Genomic DNA, 20,663 nt, shown 5'->3' with positions numbered 1-20,663 from the left:
GGAGTGCAGAGACAGAGTAGTTTTATATTTATGACGATCTACTATCTCTCTGCAGGGAAACACTTCCCCGCACTTATGAAGCCTTTAGGTTCATAAACATGAATCCTTTCCCAAAGTGGAACAACTAAGTCTATTCCAAACATATCTCAGAGGCTAATAAATAATCACACTATACTATCTTTTGCTTTTGTATCCTTGAGATAGCTAGCTACAGTTATAGATGCTATAAATTAAATTCTATCTTCTGAATAAGGGATAATTAACTCTCAGCTACCAAAAAGTACCAGCTACATGCTGTAAAATGTCCTGCAATCACCCAATCCAATTGCAAATAGATGAAATCACCCAATCCATTTGGTGTTCAAAAGTTCCACTTTCCATACAATAAAGACTCATTGAGTCAGGAGGAAAAAAAAAAACCCAACAAAACCCAAAGTGTAAGCCACTATTTGGAAAGCTCGCATATAAATAAAACAACAGACGTTCCAGTTTGTTTTGTGAAAAGTGGTAACAGAAGATCAGTCATCCATGCATCAAACAAGTCTTCTATGTTGACTGAACAGTGCTGTGACAGTACCACAGCTCCTCCTGAGGAATGCCTTCTGTGTTGATACCTGTAAGCAAAATTATCTAAGGAATGCTTTGTTTGAGACATGACTAACAAAAGCTCTTGGCAGTCACAAAACCTCTACTACTTTTTGGAATTCCAGTAATAACTGTAGGTAAATAAATTCACAGGCAAAAAAACGCACACACAGATGGGGTGCTATGCAAATGCACGTTATGTGGATACTGGGCTGTGACTTCAGTCCATATTTTGAACTTGGCTACCTATGAATTTCAGCATTAGTTTACCAACTAAATCTTGCTACAGCCGTTGCCTCAGAACACCGATATTATTCTTAGATAAGGCATTCTGATGTTGAGTCAGGAAAGACACCGACTGGGAATACAATAATAAAATCTAAAGTGCTGCTTCATGGAATTACATTTTTAGTTACAAAAGTGAAAGCAACTCTGACATGAAGAAATAGCATCAGATGTCCTGTATCAAATGTCAGTAAGTTCTGCAACAAATTAAAGCAGCGAATAATTCTAGAACTTGAATCAACTAATTATCTTCATAACAAGAAAAACAGAATACAGACTAGAAAAGTAGAAGACTTAACATCCCTTAAGTAGCTTTTGATAAGAATGGATGCTTCTGCCACCTAGATGCTAAAGCAGTACATACTTTGTAGGAAAGAGATGGATGGATGAGCTAAAAAAAGGGGTGTTACATCCATCAGTGGCTCAGTCCAGAGACAAAGCAGTACAGTAATTCCAGGATCAACAAAAATTTGAAGTTACTACTCATTAGACCCGTTACCCATTAGATTCCCTTTAAAAAGTATTAATTGTGGATAGTGTTTCCACAGAATAAATAATTTCTTAATATTAGGGTACTTCACCTTAGCAGTAAAGTTTAAGATCAGAGCTTCAAACCGTTTAAATTAATGCATGTTCTAAGTAAAATGGTCATTTTAGGTTGTTCATTTGGCTAAAAAGGTGGTATCATATACAGCAGGAATGTACCCAGTGTGCTTCTGTCCTTGCAGTTTTGTCATTTATGAAACCAGGAATTATATTTTATCAGAAGTATGGACATTTTCAGGATAACATTTATTCACAAGGGTAGTTTTATTCTTTGTTTCTCAGTGTACTCACAAGAACTTGGGGTGCAATATTAAAAAAAATAGGTCAATGATCAGAAGTTGCACATAATGTAGAGACCCCAGCTTCAAATTCCACTTGTACTTCCACAAAACATAAGGGATCCCTGAAGAATGCAGAAAAAGAAATGCATGAATTGGGATTTGTTACCACAGTAAAAAATGAAGCCTCCTTATTTTACACATTATCATCAGAAAACTGCTGTCTTGTGAAACATTCCAGCCTCATGAACACGTTGAGGGCAAATAAGATTCCCCAGTATTCATCATCACTGCTCCAACATAAGGTTCCAAACAAACATTTTTTTTCAGAGGACTTTGTCTCTTACTTTATGAATGTAACTTGTACCCCAAGAAACGGCTCCAAATGGTGGAGGAAATCCACATGGCCTCCTCTTGGCAAATAAGCCAGGGCAACATTAGCTGCCAAGACAGAAATAAGATGCGTGTGAACAGAATACCTAAAACTGAGGGGGTGTTTGCTCAAAGTCTTGTAAGACTGAAAACAAAGACAACCATCAGCTGCATTAAACAGTAAGCGGGCAGTTACCAAGAGACCCTGGGTGGGGAAAAAGAGCTTAAAATCAAGTATAAAAAGCACTAACATTTCGAACAGTGAGAAGACAGAAGCAGCCAGCACCTGGCCTGACACCGAGAAGATGCCCTCCTGACATCCGAAGTTCTGTTGAGGGCTGAGGGAGCACCTCCCCAACAGTCAGGAGTAGCCTGCCGTGCCTGCCAGAAGGCTGACAGTACAGGGTGCAACAAGCACTGACTGCTCCTGGGGTGTCTGCACACCACCTAGGGGGGTGCTGCCCCAGCTGGTGGGTGGATTGGTGGAGTGTAGGGAACAGCAGAGGTAAGCACACAGCTTCAGCACCCGTATCTCCAAAGATGGGTGTAAATAGGGTAATGTTTCCTAGAAGGGTGGGCTCTTCTAAAAACCTCCTGTTAAAGCTATAGAGGTAAGCATACAACTGCAAACTTGGGGGTGGGGGTAATGCTGTAGAAGGCTGTTTAGATATCTGAAGGTGTTTACTAAAGGTTTTTTAAGGGTCTAGCACGGTCATTTATCTGTTATATTGCTGCTATTAATCCTGGATGTATAGTTCACAGACCAACAGTTAACTACAAGCCATTAATAAATCAAACCAATTCTAACTTGATTTAAGCCATGAGTTGCTTTCCCCTACATCCCCTACAACAAGCATGTGCACACTCTTCAGTGTTTTCTACTTCACAGTGGTACACAGCCTCCAGCTAAAACTTAACTATCTCAGTTTTGTGTGGGGGTTTTTTTGGGTTGGTTTTTTTTGGTGTGTTTTTTTTGTTTGGTTTTTTTTTTTTTTTTTTTTTAATTCATTCTGTTTTTCCTTTTCCTTTACCTGAGGGCACCTAAGATGTTCAGGAAATCAACCAACTAGCTATGCAGGTCACATCTGCTTCAATACTCAGACTGATTCCAATCAAACTACTACAGTAACTGTACTCCCCCAAACTAATGGCTCCAAAATCCAGACCAAAACAGATCATGTCTTTGTAAAGTGAATAGTAATTTCTTGTGTTAGACAAATGAAAATGTAAAAGGTTTAACATATACGCTAGCTTTCTTAATTTGGCTTCTTGAACAAGATGCTCTAATTAATTTAATCCACTAGATCAATCTTTGCATCAGGAAATTCCAATTAAACAGCACAGGAAAGACTGGTGCATTTCTCTCTCCTGCAACTGACAAAGTTTAGGTTTTGCTACTACTCCCCAGTCCTTCTCCAAGTTGATGTAATACAGAAACTTCCCCCCATCCCCTACCCGCCCACCCTGGCCAGAAAGAAAACTACTCTTCTATTTCTCCCTGTTCCAAAGGTACATTTCCCCATTACCAAACCACATTCTTAATTACTATACTGTTTACACATTCCATCCATGGGACATGGAATCAAACAAGTGGAAATCCTTCCTTTCCTCTGTAACTTAACTGCTTCAAACAAGCACGGTAGGAACACTTCTCCAATTAACATTTACCCAGCACTTCCACCTCCTCATTCCCTTAGCACATGTGAGTCACAACCAGCAGCTCAAGTTACTGGAAATTAACCTACTAAAGCAAAAATGCATGAAGTTACAGTGAGATGACACTTAACTTGATAGAAATGTACATTTGGGCAACTGGAGAGCTTCCCCTCAAACCAAGTGAATTTTACTTAAGCCAGAGAAGATCTGTAGGGAGATGCTGTAACTTGTATTAAGCCCACTGATGCACTACCGAAAAAAAAGAGGCTTTCAGAGAAACAAGCTCTTGTTTTAGATTTTGTCTTAAGATAAAGGGCTACAAACATGATCGTATCACTTACAGCTTCTCCCCCCTTTTCCAGGAGGGTTACTCTTCTTTTCTAAGGAAAATGAAAAATGAACTCATTCCCCTTGAATATTTATGCATTAGGCTTGTAAGCAGAAGCACAACAGAGTATTCCTACCCCTTATCATGATACTTTGTCCCCTCTCTGCCCATTTCTTATTCAAAGTCTGGTAAAAAAAAAAAAAGCACCCCAAATTAGGCCCTTGAATTGATCTTCCAGCCAGCTGAATACTCCATGGCCTCTTTTTAAGCCAGATTTCTGTTATTTTGAAAATGAATGTAAGTTAAGCAGTAGGAGGTCACTTTAATATTGGTTTTAGTCTTTGAATTGTAACTCAGAAATCACTGACAGGATAGGAAGGCCTCTACCTACCTTGCCTATTGGGTCTGTGCCACACCGTTCCGCCAAACTCCACCTGCTGGGTAACCTTAAAACAAGCCTAGAGAAGCTTTCGTTTCCTCACATTTCATACAGCTCCTAGATGCAACGATAAAACTGATGGAATGGTATACCCCATTATATATTCATGATGCTTTTCATTTCTACCACTCTCTATCAGCAAGTACCATCATCAAGTGAAATCTCTGGGTAGGTATTTTTTCTAAACACCTCAGGTTAATGGGCCGTATTTGTAACTAATATCAATTTCTGGTATATGCAGTTATATACAGGAAAAGTCATAGCTCTGTGTCACAGTTAAGAAGGAAAAAAAGTATACTTCATGCTTTTTCTGCCTTGGTCGAAAAGCAGAAAGTTATGCGTAAATGTAATTTGTAACTAATATTTACATAAAATATCATTTCTAATTTTTCAAATGCTATGAGATAAAAGAACAGGAAAAAAAGCGCCATGGAACTCCAAAAGAGTACCAACTCCAAAGCGTGCCAATTCTAAGCTAACTAACTAAAGCCACGCATCCATCTGAGTGCTAGCTGACTCTTCTGCTTGCTACTCCTTTCAGTAAATTAAGTCAAATCATGATGCATACCTTCTGTTAGAGCTACAATGAAGCATCCAACTTTATGGCCGAGCTCTACTATTCATGTTCAGAAACATTTCTAGCTTTCAGGGTGGAAAGAAAAGTAAGTGAATTCGAGGGCTGCAGGTGAAGGGTAGCAACCTGAGATTTTTATAATACAGAACTTACTTAACCACTTCCTTACACACAAGTCATGTATTCTAATTTCAAACAATAACTGACAGTAACTTCTCAACCATAACTTCCAACCTACAATAACATAATTTAGATCTATGTATTTGCTGGTATTTTGTCTCATAGGATATGTTATAAATATACTTGCCACCAAGTACTATTCTTTATAATGATCTACCATCCTTTAAGAATAATTCAAAAAAATTATGTGGGGTGATACATACTTGAGACTTCCAAATCATACCTGGAGCAGTTGTAATACTGAAAGAGGCACCACATTTGAGAATAGTAATTTAATCAAAAGTTGAGAAAGCATGTATTCACCTAGAACACTGCTCAAATATTTCTCTAGAAACAAAAAATGAACATCATTTTACACAGCTGATGTTGTAGCATAGGCAGTACAAAACCAAAAAATCCAGCTATGCACAGAGTTATTTCAGAATCTTGTGACAATATAAGCACAACCGTAGACTATCTGCAATGAGAAGCTTTACAGAAGCTTTAAGATAACTATTATTTCTGATGAAGAACTATTTTTTTCCTCTTGAAAGCAGTCCATCTATTTTTGCAAGGTCTCCAAATGAAACTGTTGCAGAACCTCTCTGGGCTGGTCTTGCCTAAGACAAAAAATAAGAAAAAAAAATAGGGCTAATTGTCAAAGTATTTTGTAAAAAGCTTTTAAAGCATCAGTAATTTTAAAAGTACTTTCAAACAGAAAAGGTCTTCACATTACCTGTGATTCATGGAATTTCCAGCCAATCATGTAGTAGATCTGAAATGTGGCAGGTACAGAGCCATCGCTATTTCCGTACATTTCTGTTAGGGTAGGAAGGGAGAGGGAAAAAAAAAAAAAAAAATGGTAGACAGAACGTCAGTTCCAAGAAATACTTAGTTCCCAGAACATTAGAACCAAATATGACATACTCATCATAATGACTCTTGGTGAAAGATTTGGGACAATAAAAATATCTCATACTGATGCATCAACATAGTTCAAATCCTGTCCCTATAATCAAGGTTAAAAATATCTGTGCGATAATGTTCTGTTCCAAAATGTTGGTGGTTTTTTCTGGTTTTGGGTTGTGGTTTTTTTTCACAGAGAAGTCAAAGAAAAGGACAGAAAAATATGTTCTTAAAGTTATTTCAGATTAACTCATTACCTCTCAAATACTTACCTCTGTATATTGCAGCAGCTGCCAACATTGTCTCCCTGTGTAGCAGAGGTTTTCTATTCCAAGAGCAGTTACTCTCCCCCATACCTAAAAATACGTTTTAGCTTTAAGAAAAAGAAGATATAGTATAATCCATGAGTTAAGTGTCATGCACTAGTGATAGACTTTTGCTAAACCAGAATCCTCTGAACCTCACTGTAAGAGAGAACATATTGCAAATAAATAGTTGAGTTTCTTACTTATAAGAATCTAAGCTTTTTTAATGCCAATACTTTGCAATTTACAGTTTGTATTGCTAGGAACGGCTTCAAATTATTACTTCTTCAGCCCGAGTCTTCAAACATTTAGGTTTTCTAGTATAATTTACGCATTAATACAAAGTGTTTATTGAGACACACCTCTCATACGTTTTTTTTTTAACAGGTAAGCATCAAAATTATTATCCCAAGAGATTTTTAATAAGAAAAAAAAATCAGTTCTACCCTCTTTAATCACTAACTGCATCTACATGTTTCTGCAGAGAATGACAGTTTTACTTTCATTAAGGAATTACTCTAAAAAACAGCAGGTGATCCAGAGTAACAAGATGCCCTGAATTGCTCTGTAAAGTAACTGACTGCATATGAACGACTGCTTTATAAACCCTGACAAATACCATCAGAATACTAACTCAATTGTTAAGCATCTCAATTGGTTTTTGTTCCTCAGCAGACTCCAATTTGAGGGTCTATTTATTCTTATTCCAAAGCAGTTTCCTGAATGTTCTGATAATTAGGAAGGGTTACAGGAAAAGTTAGTTATGTGGGATATATGCTTCTGTCTCCCCTTCAGGGCTTTTCAGCAGCTTACACTGAACAAGCTCACTAAGAATGGGAATACAGGGAAGCAGAAAATTCATAGCAGACCACAAAGTAGCAAATTTTTGACTCCTGCTTCCCAACACAAATCTGCTGACAGGCATAATCTCCTGAGACTCACTAGAGATAAAAAAAACCAAAAACGTTTCCACTGCTACAGTAAGCTTTTGTTTTGGGTTTTGTTGGTTTTTTTTTTTTGAATAAATTTTTTATGCTGAGGGTAGTGAAACACTTGCATATGTTGCCTAGCGAGGTGGTAGATGCCCCACGTCTGGAAACATTCAAGGTTAGGCTGAACAGGGCTCTGAGCAAACCGACAGCGCTGAAGATGTCTCTGCTTATTGCAGGTGGGGTCCCTGTGACACTCGTAAGTGACTGTGTCACTTACAGAAACCATTTTTGTTTCCACAAAGTATATACTTGCCTTGCAAGTCTTCCATAACCTCAAACAACCCTGGGTAGTTGACTTGAATTTCATCAGTATCCTGAAAGAATTGAGAAGCTTAGTTTTAGAGCGTATCAAGCTAAACCAGTAGCATTATAACAGCCTTCACAGCTGCCAACAGACTATTCATCTGCCACCTCTGTTCAAACTGCATATTTCTTACAAAAAATATACTGTCTTAACATTTCGTAGAAGTTTTGTTTAGTAGGCCAAACGCAATCAAATTTTAATTGAAATGCCATTATTTTCTTCTTGGTTTTAGAAGGAGCAGCAAAAGTGTCTGAAGTTTTTTCAAGCAGGTCTAACATTCTCTGACATTTATCCAAGAAGACCATCCAAATTCTACTGGGCCACTTGCCAAAGATACACTTCAGTTGGTTTCATTAATCACAATGAAGCTGAGGACAGAGGCAGTCCAGGCTACTCCAGAAACTTATTCAGCAAGGTGCATGACATGCAGAAGGAAACAATAAATTATTAATATATGAGTAAAGAGTATTTTTTTATATACTAATAGCTCTGATGTTCTGTATCATTCCTACTGTTCTCTTATTCATAATTACCACAGTCAGGGTGTTAAAGCCAGCTCTTGACAGCAGATGTCCCAGATCAGAGACAGCAGTGAATGGTGATACATGAGGAGAAAACCCCCCTTCTCTTTCCAATTCTGCTAGCTGCAAAGAGCAGCGAAGCTCATATAGAGTGTCTCCCCCAAACATTGCACCAATGAATACTCCATCTGGCTTAAGAACCTGGTGAATCTACACATGAAAAAAAAAATAATGATTTTTGTTATTAAGCCTATGTAACCGAGTTCTCAGGACTTTTTTTTTTTCCCTTCAAATAAACTTAAAAGCAATCATTGTAATAGTCGTAACATTTTTAATTTTGACTGTATTCCACAAGAGAAGCTGCACCAAAGCTTTTGGTAACAGTACAAGATCATAGAGTGATTTGGGTTGGAAGGGATCTTAAAGAACACCTAGTTCCAGCCCCCCTGCCACAGGCAGGGACACCTTCCACTAGACCAGGCTGCTCCCAGCCCCATCCAGCCTGGCCCTGAACACTTCCAGGGATGGGGCAGCCACAGCCTCGCTGGACAACCTGTTCCAGTGCCTCGCCATCCTCACATCCTAACATCTAGTCTAAACCTACCTTCTTTAAGCTTAAAGCCATTCCCCCTTGTCCTGTCACTACAGACTAAAAAGACCCTCTCCAGCTTTCTTGCAGGCCTTCTTCAGGTACTGGAAGGCTGTTACAAGGTCTCCCTGAAGCCTTCTCTTTTTTTATCTCACTTTTTTTTTTTCATCATTTGATTCTATTTATCTCAGCAAATAAATAATCTATCTGAAAAGAGACTATGTGTTCTTAAAGAGTGAATCCCCAGAAATTACACTTACAGTCAGGAAACACAAAATGCACAGTGGAAAACCAGTGTAAAACTCATTTCAGTAGGATACTCCTAACCTAAAACAAATATCCCCAATGAATTTACTTCTGGAAATAAGGTAGATTGAGATAGCTGCTGCTTACTTTTACTTTATCAGATAAGGGCAGCAAAAATACTCTTTAATGGTTGGATTTAAGAGAAGTGAGGGCCTTAGTTTCCAGCAGTGATCTTTGTACTTCTGGATACACAAGAGAGCGATGCAATTCTTATTACATCTACCCCTACTTATATATAACTAGCCAGAATAGCAGTATGACTCAAACACCAAGGTGGACAAGCTGCTTTCTAGCAAGTCTAGTAAGTTCTAGGCCTTTTCCTACTGAGAAAGCCAGTAAATTCATGCTTTCTTTTTTCCTTAAGAATTAGCAATGATCCCTGGTTTAGATATCCAGAAAAGCCGTATTAGATAATCAGGCTAACTCGACACCAAAAGCTTCAAACTGTTTACCTTACTGATTTGAAAGAAAAATCTTTTAAACTTTTTTTACTTAAGTATTAACCAAGCTACTCTTTCTATGCTAGTAAAGAAGCCTTTAATTGACAGGTAAGAAATTTAAGTAGTTGAAGGCAGCTGCCATTGGTTAAAGCAGGTGCTCCCAACACAGGATATGAGCATTCACAATGAAAGTTGGCCAAGAACTCCAGTTCCCTCAGCACTGTGGGACATTATAATGCCTCATTTATTTTTACTTGTGTGGGTAAAAATATTTGACACTTCATGGAATGCTTAAATTCCAGAGAAAATGATATATCTCTTGCCAAGTCTTTTTTTAAGTACTGAAGGCATTCCAGTTTCTATTTTTATTATTTCCACAACAGTAAGGTTCTCCTGTTCATACCAACAGGTGATAGAATAGTACTGCAATGACTGACCAATTTGAAATAAAAGAAAAACCAGTAAATTCATTAGAATAGCCCTTGCTCTTCCTCCAAAGTCTGCCAATTTGAAAAAAGTTTCCACCTGCAGGAAGGAGCTGAAATGATCCCAAATCAGATTTTCACAGTAAGAGTTTCAGTTCTGTGTCCTCAACAAGTATTTGCTTCATTTCAAAATCAAAAAGCCTTTATCTGATTAAAGTTTTACTTCAAAATAAATAGCCAAGACATAAAAATAATACAAGTTCCATAAACCAGTTCTGGAGAAGTGAGATTTAGAAAACTCTACTTGTACTACAAGTAATAAGAGCTAACACACAATAAAAATCAACAGCACTGCCTCAGTTTACATTCATTACCATGACTTCAGCTGCTGAGACTATAAAATACTATACAAATATGTTGCTTCACAGTTATTTATTCCAAATTGGTTTGAGACAGTAAATTAGTAGAAGTGCCAACTCATGGTCCTTAAACTGCCAAAAATACTACATAAAATACTTGTGCGCAACATGAGCTATTTCTGTGCCTCTTATCTGAATAAGACCTAGAAACAGAGTGCTCTGAATGCAAGTAATTGCAAGCATTGATTTTTAGTATTAAAAGCCATTTTCTTACCTCTCTAAAAGCTCTAGGAAGGTCATTCACCCAATGCAAACTGAAATAACAGAAGCATACATTTTATAATTGCATATTAAATAAAATCTAGCAAATGCAAATAATTGTTACATTATCTAAGTATGTTTCAGAAGCCAAAGCAACAAACCAGTTTCATAAACTGCAAAAGTTCTGAAATGCCTGCCTAAAAGTGATACTAAATAAAACCAGAAGCTCAGAGAAATAGCTTTTTCTTACTGGCACTTTTTAGAAAGTTGCAAAGATGCAAGTCCTGGTGACTAGTTTGTCAAAATGCAGGAAAGAGGGAAGCTACATGTATTTTGAAGGAAAATAAATAAGCAACACACTAAGAACCACCAGGACAGCAGTTTTTCCTAATGTACACTTGTAAAAACTATGCAAGTACATCTCTTACTACTGTTTAACAGACTATTAATCTTTCTCTTGGTTTTTTCCTTAAAGTTACTCAGAAGAGAACATTATTTAACATCTTTAACCAAAAATTAACATGTTAAGTAATTGATTAATGCATACCTTAAGCTGCTAACAACAAGATCAAATGTATCTTCTTTGAAAGGAAGGCATTCCTCATCAGCTACAACACTGACTGTAGGGATTTCAGATTCTACAGCATTTTTCTAATGTTGGGTCAGAAGAGAAACAAGAGAAGGTCACTTTTGCTTTCCTGTGTTGTGGAATTAAAGCATATCAGCATTCAGAAAGCTACTTACTAAAGCATTCTCCGCAATATCAACTTGAATAAGTTTTTCAACTGTTTCCTGAAATAAAATGTTAAAAGTCTATCAAATATTTAAACTGCTTTGTAAGTTGACATTTGTCATTTTTAGTAATGCTTACACATATTTACAGCAAGTAATCTCTTCAACACTTGATAAAAATTCTATACAAAGCAGAAAGCATTTTTTCCCCAGGCACAGTACTTAGTAATTGCTCCTGAGGGCACAGCTGAGATAGAAATTCTGCATTTTGAGGTGTAAGTTCAGTTAACTAAAACCCACGGACTAACAGCCAATGAAGTACCTTTACTTACAAAGCCATTCACGAAGGGTAAACCGCTGCTTAGAAGTCTCTGTAAAGATACTTCTCTTTAACAACTAAGCGTGCCCAGCAGACTGAGGGAACAACAGGCACATCCCTCCTCAAGACTACAGGTTAAGTGTCACACCACACACAGCTTCCCCTGCACTGCCATTTGTCTGCTTTCCTGCGACAATGAATACAGAAAGCAAGCCTGAACGACACACAGCTCTGGACGACAGCTACAGATACGGCGGTCGGGGGGACGGGACCAGAAAGATTTACCTCATGAATATTCAGAGAATTGTTTTAAGTTATAACAGAGCCCTATTGGAAAACAGAGGAATGAAGTAGCGCAGATTTCAAACACTTATTCAGTATAAAAAGCCAGTACCTTGGTTAAGTGCTGAGCTATGTAACCTCTTCCAGAGCCAAGATCCAAGGCAAGAGGAAAAGTTCTAAAGGATAAGTTTAGTAACATAAAACATCACCCAAACTCGTCACTACCTTGAGCTTTCCACCGCGCTCAGCTCTGCCCGCCGCTTTCCAAGCACCTTTTCGGACCCAACACGGCGGCCACTGCGCAGGGGCTCACAGGGCAGCGGGGACCCGAGGGCCACGGCCCCTGGCGCGCCGCGCCCCCACGGCGGGGCTTACCTGGGGATGTCGAACACCCTGTCCGCTATCCTGCCGCCGACCTGGGGGGAAAGCCCGCCGGTCAGCGCCCCGCCGCGGCCTCCCCCGCCCCGCCCCGCCCCGCCCGCCGCGGGGACACCCGGGCCGCCGTCCGCCGCCCCCACCTCCCGCCGCAGGTACTCGCACTCGGCGGGCTCGGCCCGCAGCGCCGCCCAGTTCTTCTGCTTCCGCTTCAGCCGCCGGTCGAAGGGGCTCAGCGCGCCCGAGCCCGACGCGACGCCGGCGGCCGCGGATCCCCCCGAGGGCGCCCAGAGCCGGCGGCCCCAGCCCGCCCGCAGCACCGGGCAGCCCGCCCCGCGCAGGGCTCGCGCCCCGACGGCCCCCGCGGCCCGCCCCAGTGCCGCAGCGCCCATGGCCAGCGGCCCGCGCCCGGCGCCTGCGCGGGAAATCCCGGCCCGGCTTGGGCGCCTCCCGCCGCGCCGCCAGCCTTCCGCCAGTCGCGCCGTGTGATTGGTGGGGGCGGGCGGGCCCGCGGCGGCCGCCGTAGCGCCTCCGGAAGTGGCTGCGGCGGCGCGTGGTGGGTTGTGTGGGGGCCGTGAGGGGTGGCGGGCTCGGGCCGGGTGGGCGCAGCGAGCAGGGCCTGGCCCCGGGGCCTCGGGTACCGCCGCTGGGGGCGGGGAGCACGGGGTGCTGCAGTCGGCTCGCCGTAGCTCAGCGGGCGCCTTGGGGAAGGTGCTGGTGCTGCCGGGCCGCGCTGAGCCCCTGCCTGCGCCGGAGCTGCCGCTGGCCGGAGCTCGTCGGAACACCCCGCTCTTACTGACTTTATTCTGAACTGGCGCATTATAACGTAAGGTAGTTTTAATCCTGGGGGAAGTAAAAGCCTGGGGTCTGGCTTACAGTGGTTGAGGTCCTGTTCGAGGTTGAGGAGGAATCACTGTCTCTGCAGCCGGTATGGTCTTTTTAGATGCATATCCATTTTCTGTGGAAGCTAAAGTTTGTGGGCAAGACTGCGATAGTTGTAGGATTATTTGTGGGTCATTTAAATCGTCTTGTTGAGCTTTTGGAAAAGAACTATTTACGTATAGGTTAAACATCTAACTTTGTGTAATTCTTTAATGTTTTTCAATTACATATCTAAATCTGTATTAATCAGGTTTTTAATCAGACGTGTTTCGTTTTCATCCATATTGTACATGTCCAGGTCTTCAACAGCATCAAAAATGGCATCCCAAGAGGAAATATTAAGAGATGGGCGCTTTAGCTGCATTACTAGAGACCCTAGATTTTGGGAGATGCCTGAAAAAGAACGTAAAATCAAGATTGACAAACGATTCCGAGCAATGTTTCATGACAAGAAGTTTAAGCTGAAATATACAGTGGATAAAAGAGGTCGTCCTGTTAACTATACTTCTACAGAGAACCTCAGGAAATTTTATGCCCTGTCAGAATCTGACTCTGATGTTTCAGAAAATGAGAGCAAACAACATACTGAAAAGAAAAAAAAGAAAAAAAAAGCTAAATGTAAAGGAAAAACAGATTCTGCAAAACTACTTGCTGATGGCCTCTCTAGGGAGGAGCACAAAATAAACAAACAAAGGGTGGACCAAGCATGTGAAGCAAGGACGAATATAGATGACCTTAAAAATGAAGGACAAAAAATTACGTCTAAATTCAGCTTCAAAGAGGACTCTAAGAAAACTGCAATGGGAAGTGATTGCTCTCAGGGAAGCAAGGGCCTTTTACGCAAAGGGGAAAACAAGCAAGGAAATGCATTGGGAGGAAGATCAATTTCACGTCAAAACAAGCAGAAGTCTTCACAACAAAGCAGTACTAAGGCAGTTAAAGCTCCCAGGAGGGACCATTCCCTAGAAGCAAAAATAAAAGAATCAGGTGAGTTGTTCAAATAGCAAGTAGAATTCAGCTATGTTTACTTGGATGTTGTTGCTTTTTTTTTGTCTATGGAAGATCGTTCACAAGATCCATCACAGAACAGCCGACTGACTCGGGTTCAGTGTTGTTGAAGAATTGGAGTTGGTCAGCTCTTTATAGAATCAGTGCTGATTCGTCGTAAGATTGTGAACCTCCATGCCATCTTAATTGCTGGAGCTGAAATTGTTGGTTAGTTAGAAAAGTAACGTGTTGTGGTGTATACAGTACCGTGTTTATCAAACTGATTAGCAAATAAAAGGTCTGATACCGTGAAGGCTTCAGCATATCAACGCTTGTTGACTGAAAGGGTAAGGAGGGGAGCTTCAAGCCATTAATGTTAGAGGGTGTTAGAGAGAGAACAGGTGACATAAGGAAAACCTTTATATTGCTTGCACATGCTAATTTCTCCCTATTGATTCTATACATATAAACAGAATAACAGAATAATGTTTCATTAGAGTTTGAGGTTGGTAATACAATTGTGGACCTGAAGAGTGATTAGATTAGACAAACTGAAGAGGTGATACTGGTGATTTATGTTGTTTGCTCTTCCCTGACATGACTTACTCCTGCATCATTAGACGTTTCAGGGGTTCTGTAAATCTGTATGAAGAAAACCTGAGGGTTTTTTCCTCTTTGTAAAAGATCATATGCAATTCCAATGTAAAAATAAATATCTAATCTTCATCTTTCAGTGACTGTGTGCACAGACACCTGTGAACAAAGTGACCTTACTAAAAGCCAACTAGAGGAAGAAATTTCTGTAAATGATGCTTTTGAAAATGCAGAATTGGAAGAAGAGGAGCCAGAAGACGATGGGGAAACAGGCGAGGAAGAGGAGCCAGAAGATGATGGGGAAACAGGCGAAGAAGATAGTGATTCAGAAGATACTGAAGAAAGTGATAGTGGACCTGATCTAGCTAGAGGCATAGGGAACATTGAAACGAGCTCAGATGATGATGAGGATTTAAATGAAATATTTCCAAAGGAGCCAGAGATAGAGCATTCATGGCGTGAGCTAGATAAAGACGCCCCTCGTGGAGATGAGGTAACGATACTTTGCATGTGAAAAGCTGCTGACAAACTCAGAAATGCACATTGTTAGGAGACCATTATAGACCTTCAGCTATGAAACAATTTGTGAAAGTAGTTTTCATTAAGGTTTTTCAGCCTTTTAGTTAGAAAATCCAAGTGATGGTGAAATTGACTGAAAATGAGAGGCTTGTAATCCCCCTTCCCTCTAAGGAGACACTTACCTGTAGATTGATAAGCTGCCTATAAGTGAAAGAACAGACAGAACTGAGCTTTTCAGAAATTCAAGAATTTAAATGGTACTGCTTTTGTTCACTGCTGATTTCTTTCAAATTTTTATTTATTTAATGTTTTAACTTGCACTTTAAGAAATTAAGAAATCATTAGACAGTGAAGTAGGGCTTTAAAACTGACCACAATCAGCGTATAAAGAATCATGGTACTATAGTGCTGTTGCAATACTGTGATACTAATTGCTATTGTGACTAACCCTATGATAACAACATCCTAAGTGCTGATGTTGTAACTGTGGTCCTAAATCTGTGGTTGGTGCAGTCCGTTTGGTGGTGCTTCACTATTGTGTCCTTTTAATCTGCTCTGGTGATTGCTGCTTCTGACCTTTGCTAATTTAAGTAATACAAAGTTTTAAGGAAGATGCTGCTGTTTATTTGTTTATTGTTGTTGCTGGCTTTGATTTTTACCAAGGATAACTGCTAGAGAATTGTGTATTCCTCACAACAGTCAGGAATTAAACCTATGAACCTTATGTCCTTTTTTTTCCCCCTCTCTGTTCAGGTAACGAGGAGATTGGCAGTTTGTAATATGGATTGGGATAGGTTGAAGGCTAAGGATTTGCTGGCTCTGTTTAATTCTTTCACACCCAAAGGAGGAACAGTATTTTCTGTTACGGTAAGACCTGATTTCTGGAGGGAGTACTGGTTTTTACTGTTTAAAAAAAAAGTTAAAAAAGACTACAAAATGAGATTTAAGACAGTTCTCTGGAGAACCAAAAGGGATATTAACATGATAAATGAAAAACTGTGCTGCTGTGTTAGATATAAATACATGCTGCTTTTCAGCAACAGGCATGTATTTGGTAGAGTTAGAGCCTGAAGCTGTTAACTTCTAGTGTTTGTGAGGTTGGCTCTAAGTACTGTTTTTCTGAGACTGATAGTGAAGTTCTGCAAGTTTAGTAGGGGCAGACTACAGTTCCTTGCTTAGTTTAATTTTCAGTAGATAACCCAGCCTTAAGTTTCTAAGTGTTTTCCAACCCTTTTTACCATTGCACAACACTTCTTGTTTTTCACCACTTCTGAGTTATTAATAAATTTGCTTAATTCTGATCACTTTAAGTTGTATTTTTCCATTTTTAGTGTCTGCCTCCAGCTTTCTGAGAAAGGTTAGTCAAATACCCCTTTCCGAAAAGGGCCACAGTGAAATTAACAAAATCAGGGTTCCTGTCGTTCTTAATCTGTCTCAAAATATTCTCATTCCTAATGAGCAGGGTTTTTTTTCTACTGTCTTTTCTCTAAGTCAAAATTAAGAGGGTATTAATGTTTATGGAATTGATCCCTTTACCGATTTTAGATAAAAATTATAAAAGTCTAAAAAGATTGGTAAGATGCTTTTTCTTAGTTGATGTACCTTATGCCCCTACAGTTTAATATTTATTTTTGCATTGTATTTGTAGATTTATCCTTCAGAGTTTGGAAAAGAGAGATTGAAAGAGGAAGAACAAAAAGGACCTGTGGAACTATTTGACCTTCCAGAGAATACCACAGAGAATGACGGGTATTAACTTTATCTTCAAATGAGAGATATAATAGGTCTAATTCTTAGTGAAAATTCTGATCATCTGTTTCCAAAAGTTCGTATGTGGCAGTCTCCCATGGACGTCTTAATTTTATAGCTTTGTCAAGGGAAGTTTTGCAACTGGCCCTAGTTGGTTATCAATGCATTGAGTAAATGCATTATGATGAAACTGGAGAAGATTTGCTTGTTGATACGCAAGTTCAAAATTTTCATTATGTAGCTCATTGGAATAATACATGGAACTGATGTATGGAGAGTTTAACATAGTATTTCTTCTCTAAAAATTGCCCTTGCTGTCAAAATTTTTATCTGCATGATCAACAGGGACCTTAACTTAGGCCAAGAATTGCCAGGTAGAGATTACTTGAATGCCACCAGCACCAGCCCTAGCTTACTAGGCTGAGCTCGTCAGGCCTACCGTTGTCCAGGCTTCTTCAGGCATGTCTTCCCCCGTTCTTTTGTTCTGCTCGAAAGTCTTGTCTGTATGGAACTAGAGGTTTTACTAGATTTAACTAGAGAGTTAGAGAAAAACAAAAGAACTTTGCTTTTATATTTTTCCAGAATTTCCAGATGTTTGGCAGCCTGACTGGGGCCACTTTTGTATAATATATCCCGCTGGACTGTCCTATATTTGGGAAATCTGGATGCTTCTAAAATAAGTGCAGATGCCTTTGAAGAAAGTCTCTGGTGCATCAGGGAAGCATATGATGAACTTGCGGTGCATTCTGAAGTCAGCTTCACTGTGTGCATCAAGGTGCATCCTGAAGTGTTAGATCTACTGCTCAGTGGGCTGTAGAGTATCTGGAATACAACACGCAGAAACCCAGCTGTCCCACAGGTACCCCAGTGATACCTGTGCATGTACCCTTCAAATTCACAGGACAGGACCTCAGCCCTGCAATCGCTCTCCTGCATCCTTCCACCAATTCATTCACTTCTCAGTCTCTTTTCTGCTTTTATTTTACTGTCATCTTCTGTGACACCAGCACCACCTGTGCTACCCAAGTTAGTATCCTGATTCCTTTCCTCACCTATACTGCTTGCTTAATAATCACTCCTACCCTGCCTCTCTCTAGCAAGAGGATCTGCAGTCTTGTCTGTACAGTCTCCCAGCTTCTCTTAACATTCTTAATGTGCGCCTTTACTTAGGTATGAACAGACTTCTCATCAACTTTGTTAAGAGCCAGGATAATTGCAAACAACTTGATAGGAACTATTAAATGCTACCTTCTGTGGCCTGCACAGAGGCATACAGAGATGTTACTCTATGCCCTGCCTAGGGACTCTGACCTTACAATTCCTGCAGGAAGCAGTCATGTACAGGAAGCGTACACTTAATAAACCTGTGTGAATTAGTCTTTTTACTTGAGTAAAACTGAACAGATGCTGGTGGAACTTCATGCTGTTTAACATCTAATCTTATTATAAGATTAGGAGAGCGCTTGAGTGGTGCATAGTTTTAATGGGTTGAGTTAAAATATTTTGCAGGTGAAAAGTTGTTAAAGCCAGCTCACTTGATTGTGTTGTTTTCTGCTTCTGCAGGATTTATAGGGAGAAACTGCGGGAGTATCAATTTAAGCGACTGAAATACTTCTATGCAGTTGTAGAATGTGATTCTCCTGAAACAGCCAATAAAATTTATGAGGAATGTGATGGACTGGAATTTGAAAGTAGCTGTTCTTTTATAGACCTGAGGTAACCCCAGTGGAGACTTTTTTTACATGTTGGGCTAGGGAGGGGAGGGAGACTTAAAGCCTATTTAAAATAATATGGAGTATTGTTTTTATCCTGTAACCAAAATGAGATAGGTAAATAAATGAGGTGTCCAGTGAGTTGTTAGGTTTCCCTTTGATTCTTTTTTTCTCTTTGAGCATTTTTACTGCAATATCAAAAGTTTGAGAGGATCTCTGCATGGAGAGATTATTCTCAGAGAAGTCAGGTAAAACATTCTAGTTGCTGCTTCAACCTTCTGGTACAATTAAGTAAAGTGGTAGGATTTAGAAAACAAAACAACATACTGCTGGGTGGTGGGGTTTTTTTTCTCTTTTCCCAAGGGTCCAGAGTTGGCTCTTTTTCAGGAATGCTTACCACAGGGCAAGAGTATTGCTGCTGTTGTCATGAAGCTGCAATAGATTGCTATGGTAGCCCTTATGAATGAGCTGGAAGCTCTTAATATTTCAAAAGTCACGTTTCAGAAAGAAAGCATTTTGCATTATAGTTGCGCTTTATTGTTACTATTTCCCTTTGTTATAAAAAGCCTTCTAGTCTGAGCAGAAGAGAAGTTACTAAATCATAATAAATTTTGACAGGAGCTGGTTTTGTCTGTGGGAGCCTGTGTTATGGGCACTCTTGGAAGTCAGTGAAAGATAGGTTTTTTGCTTTGAATTATTTTCTAGAGGAAATTAGTTCATTTGCTTTGAACCATTTTAGAGAAGATGATCTCTGCCAAATGAACATGTAACTTTTTGTGCTTTCAAATGGAGAAAGATGATGTTTTACAACAGACGCAGCTGTTTAAAGTTCTCCAGTGTTTTTCCTAATCTTCTACTTTGTTAAATGTTCATGTTGAATACTATTAATCAGATTACATTTGATTTAAAAAAAAAAAGCCAAATAGCCTAAGTAATTTCTCATGTAGTATACAAAGGATTTTTTTTTAAATCTAACTTCTTTTGTTGTAACACATGACTTCGGTCTTTTTAACATTTTTCTTTTTCCTACTCATTATAATATTAAAGATGTACCAGCCTTTCCTGAAATGTTTTGATTTTTTTTATTTGTTTCCAAATTCGATTTTTTCACTTTTTTCTTTTGTATTTTTAGTATGAAAAGATGATTCTTAAAACAAAAAAACATGCAAAAAACCAGCTCTGACCCTGCTAATACCAGATTGAAAGTTGTTTAGTTTCCTTCCCCAATATGGTGTTACATGTTGAAAACCTGTGGAATAGCTGTGCAGAAGCCTGACAGTTGATCTTACATGTGTGGAGTACTTGTCCATTTCTTTTGTTTTCTTTTCAGACTTACCAACTTTTTATTTTAGCAAATTCTTTTGTACTGATGTACCTTACACATGAAAAGCTTAGACTGTTTATACTGTGAAATTTCCCAGTGTATTTGAATAATAACGTATTTTATTTGCCTTTAAGATTTATTCCAGATAATGTTACATTTGATGATAAGCCAAAAGATGTAGCCTCAGAAGTGAATGTAGCTGTATATAAGCCAAAGTACTTCACATCTGCTGCTATGGGAACATCAAAGGTATCTCTACAATGTTTTTGTAATGTTTTTCTAATTTGTTTAGGTTTATTGTCAGCTTATAAATTACATAAGTAGTGGGGAGAAGATTCCTGGATATCATAACCATTTCAAAATAAAGACATCAAACATACTAAAAGATGTAAGCATGTTACAGTGTCATAAGTTGTAACCCCATAAATAAGCTAGAGAGTTGTATTTTAAGAGATTCGGCTTCTTTTTAACAAATTAAATACTATATTTTGACCTGGTTGTATCTCTCTTACAAAAGTTGCACATGGAATTACTTTGTTATTCACAGTTAAATTCTCT

At 39.4% G+C, this 20,663-nt stretch overlaps 2 protein-coding genes across 6 annotated transcripts in view; one reads left to right on the top strand and one right to left on the bottom strand.

The window, feature by feature from the left end:
• Nucleotides 1-5,500: 5,500 nt before the first annotated feature.
• Nucleotides 5,501-12,786, bottom strand: NDUFAF5 (NADH:ubiquinone oxidoreductase complex assembly factor 5). Of its 3 annotated transcripts, XM_055816097.1 has the most exons (11): nt 12,482-12,779; nt 12,339-12,379; nt 12,076-12,139; nt 11,375-11,422; nt 11,178-11,281; nt 10,644-10,683; nt 8,263-8,460; nt 7,679-7,739; nt 6,401-6,484; nt 5,959-6,041; nt 5,501-5,842 (listed from the first exon to the last, which is right to left on the bottom strand). In XM_055816097.1, exons 1-11 carry the CDS (start codon nt 12,728-12,730, stop codon nt 5,756-5,758), a joined length of 1,059 nt encoding a protein of 352 aa, XP_055672072.1. In that variant the 5' UTR covers nt 12,731-12,779; the 3' UTR covers nt 5,501-5,755. The 3 variants fall into 3 exon arrangements, with proteins under 3 accessions (XP_055672072.1, XP_055672073.1, XP_055672074.1); XM_055816098.1 differs by lacking the exon at nt 8,263-8,460 and having other exon boundaries at nt 12,482-12,786; XM_055816099.1 differs by lacking the exon at nt 12,076-12,139 and having other exon boundaries at nt 12,482-12,776.
• The window catches only part of ESF1 (ESF1 nucleolar pre-rRNA processing protein homolog), a 34,885-nt gene continuing 26,991 nt past the window's right edge, over nt 12,770-20,663 (top strand). Inside the window, exons 1-7 of one of the 3 annotated variants that reach the window (XM_055816096.1) lie at nt 12,770-12,894; nt 13,519-14,207; nt 14,942-15,294; nt 16,074-16,187; nt 16,969-17,069; nt 18,633-18,785; nt 20,240-20,354. In XM_055816096.1, the coding sequence (XP_055672071.1) occupies nt 13,538-14,207; nt 14,942-15,294; nt 16,074-16,187; nt 16,969-17,069; nt 18,633-18,785; nt 20,240-20,354 (1,506 nt within the window). In that variant the 5' untranslated portion in view covers nt 12,770-12,894; nt 13,519-13,537. Of the gene's footprint in view, nt 12,895-12,954; nt 13,267-13,496; nt 14,208-14,941; nt 15,295-16,073; nt 16,188-16,968; nt 17,070-18,632; nt 18,786-20,239; nt 20,355-20,663 lie in introns of those variants that run through there. The other 2 variants (XM_013300136.3, XM_005238603.4) reach the window with 2 other exon arrangements.

The sequence above is a fragment of the Falco peregrinus genome, chromosome 11 (genome assembly GCF_023634155.1).
Source record: "Falco peregrinus isolate bFalPer1 chromosome 11, bFalPer1.pri, whole genome shotgun sequence".
Lineage (NCBI taxonomy): Eukaryota > Metazoa > Chordata > Aves > Falconiformes > Falconidae > Falco > Falco peregrinus.
The sequence above is the reverse complement of the archived record's forward strand: the minus strand, read 5'-3'. Positions and strand labels throughout refer to the sequence as shown.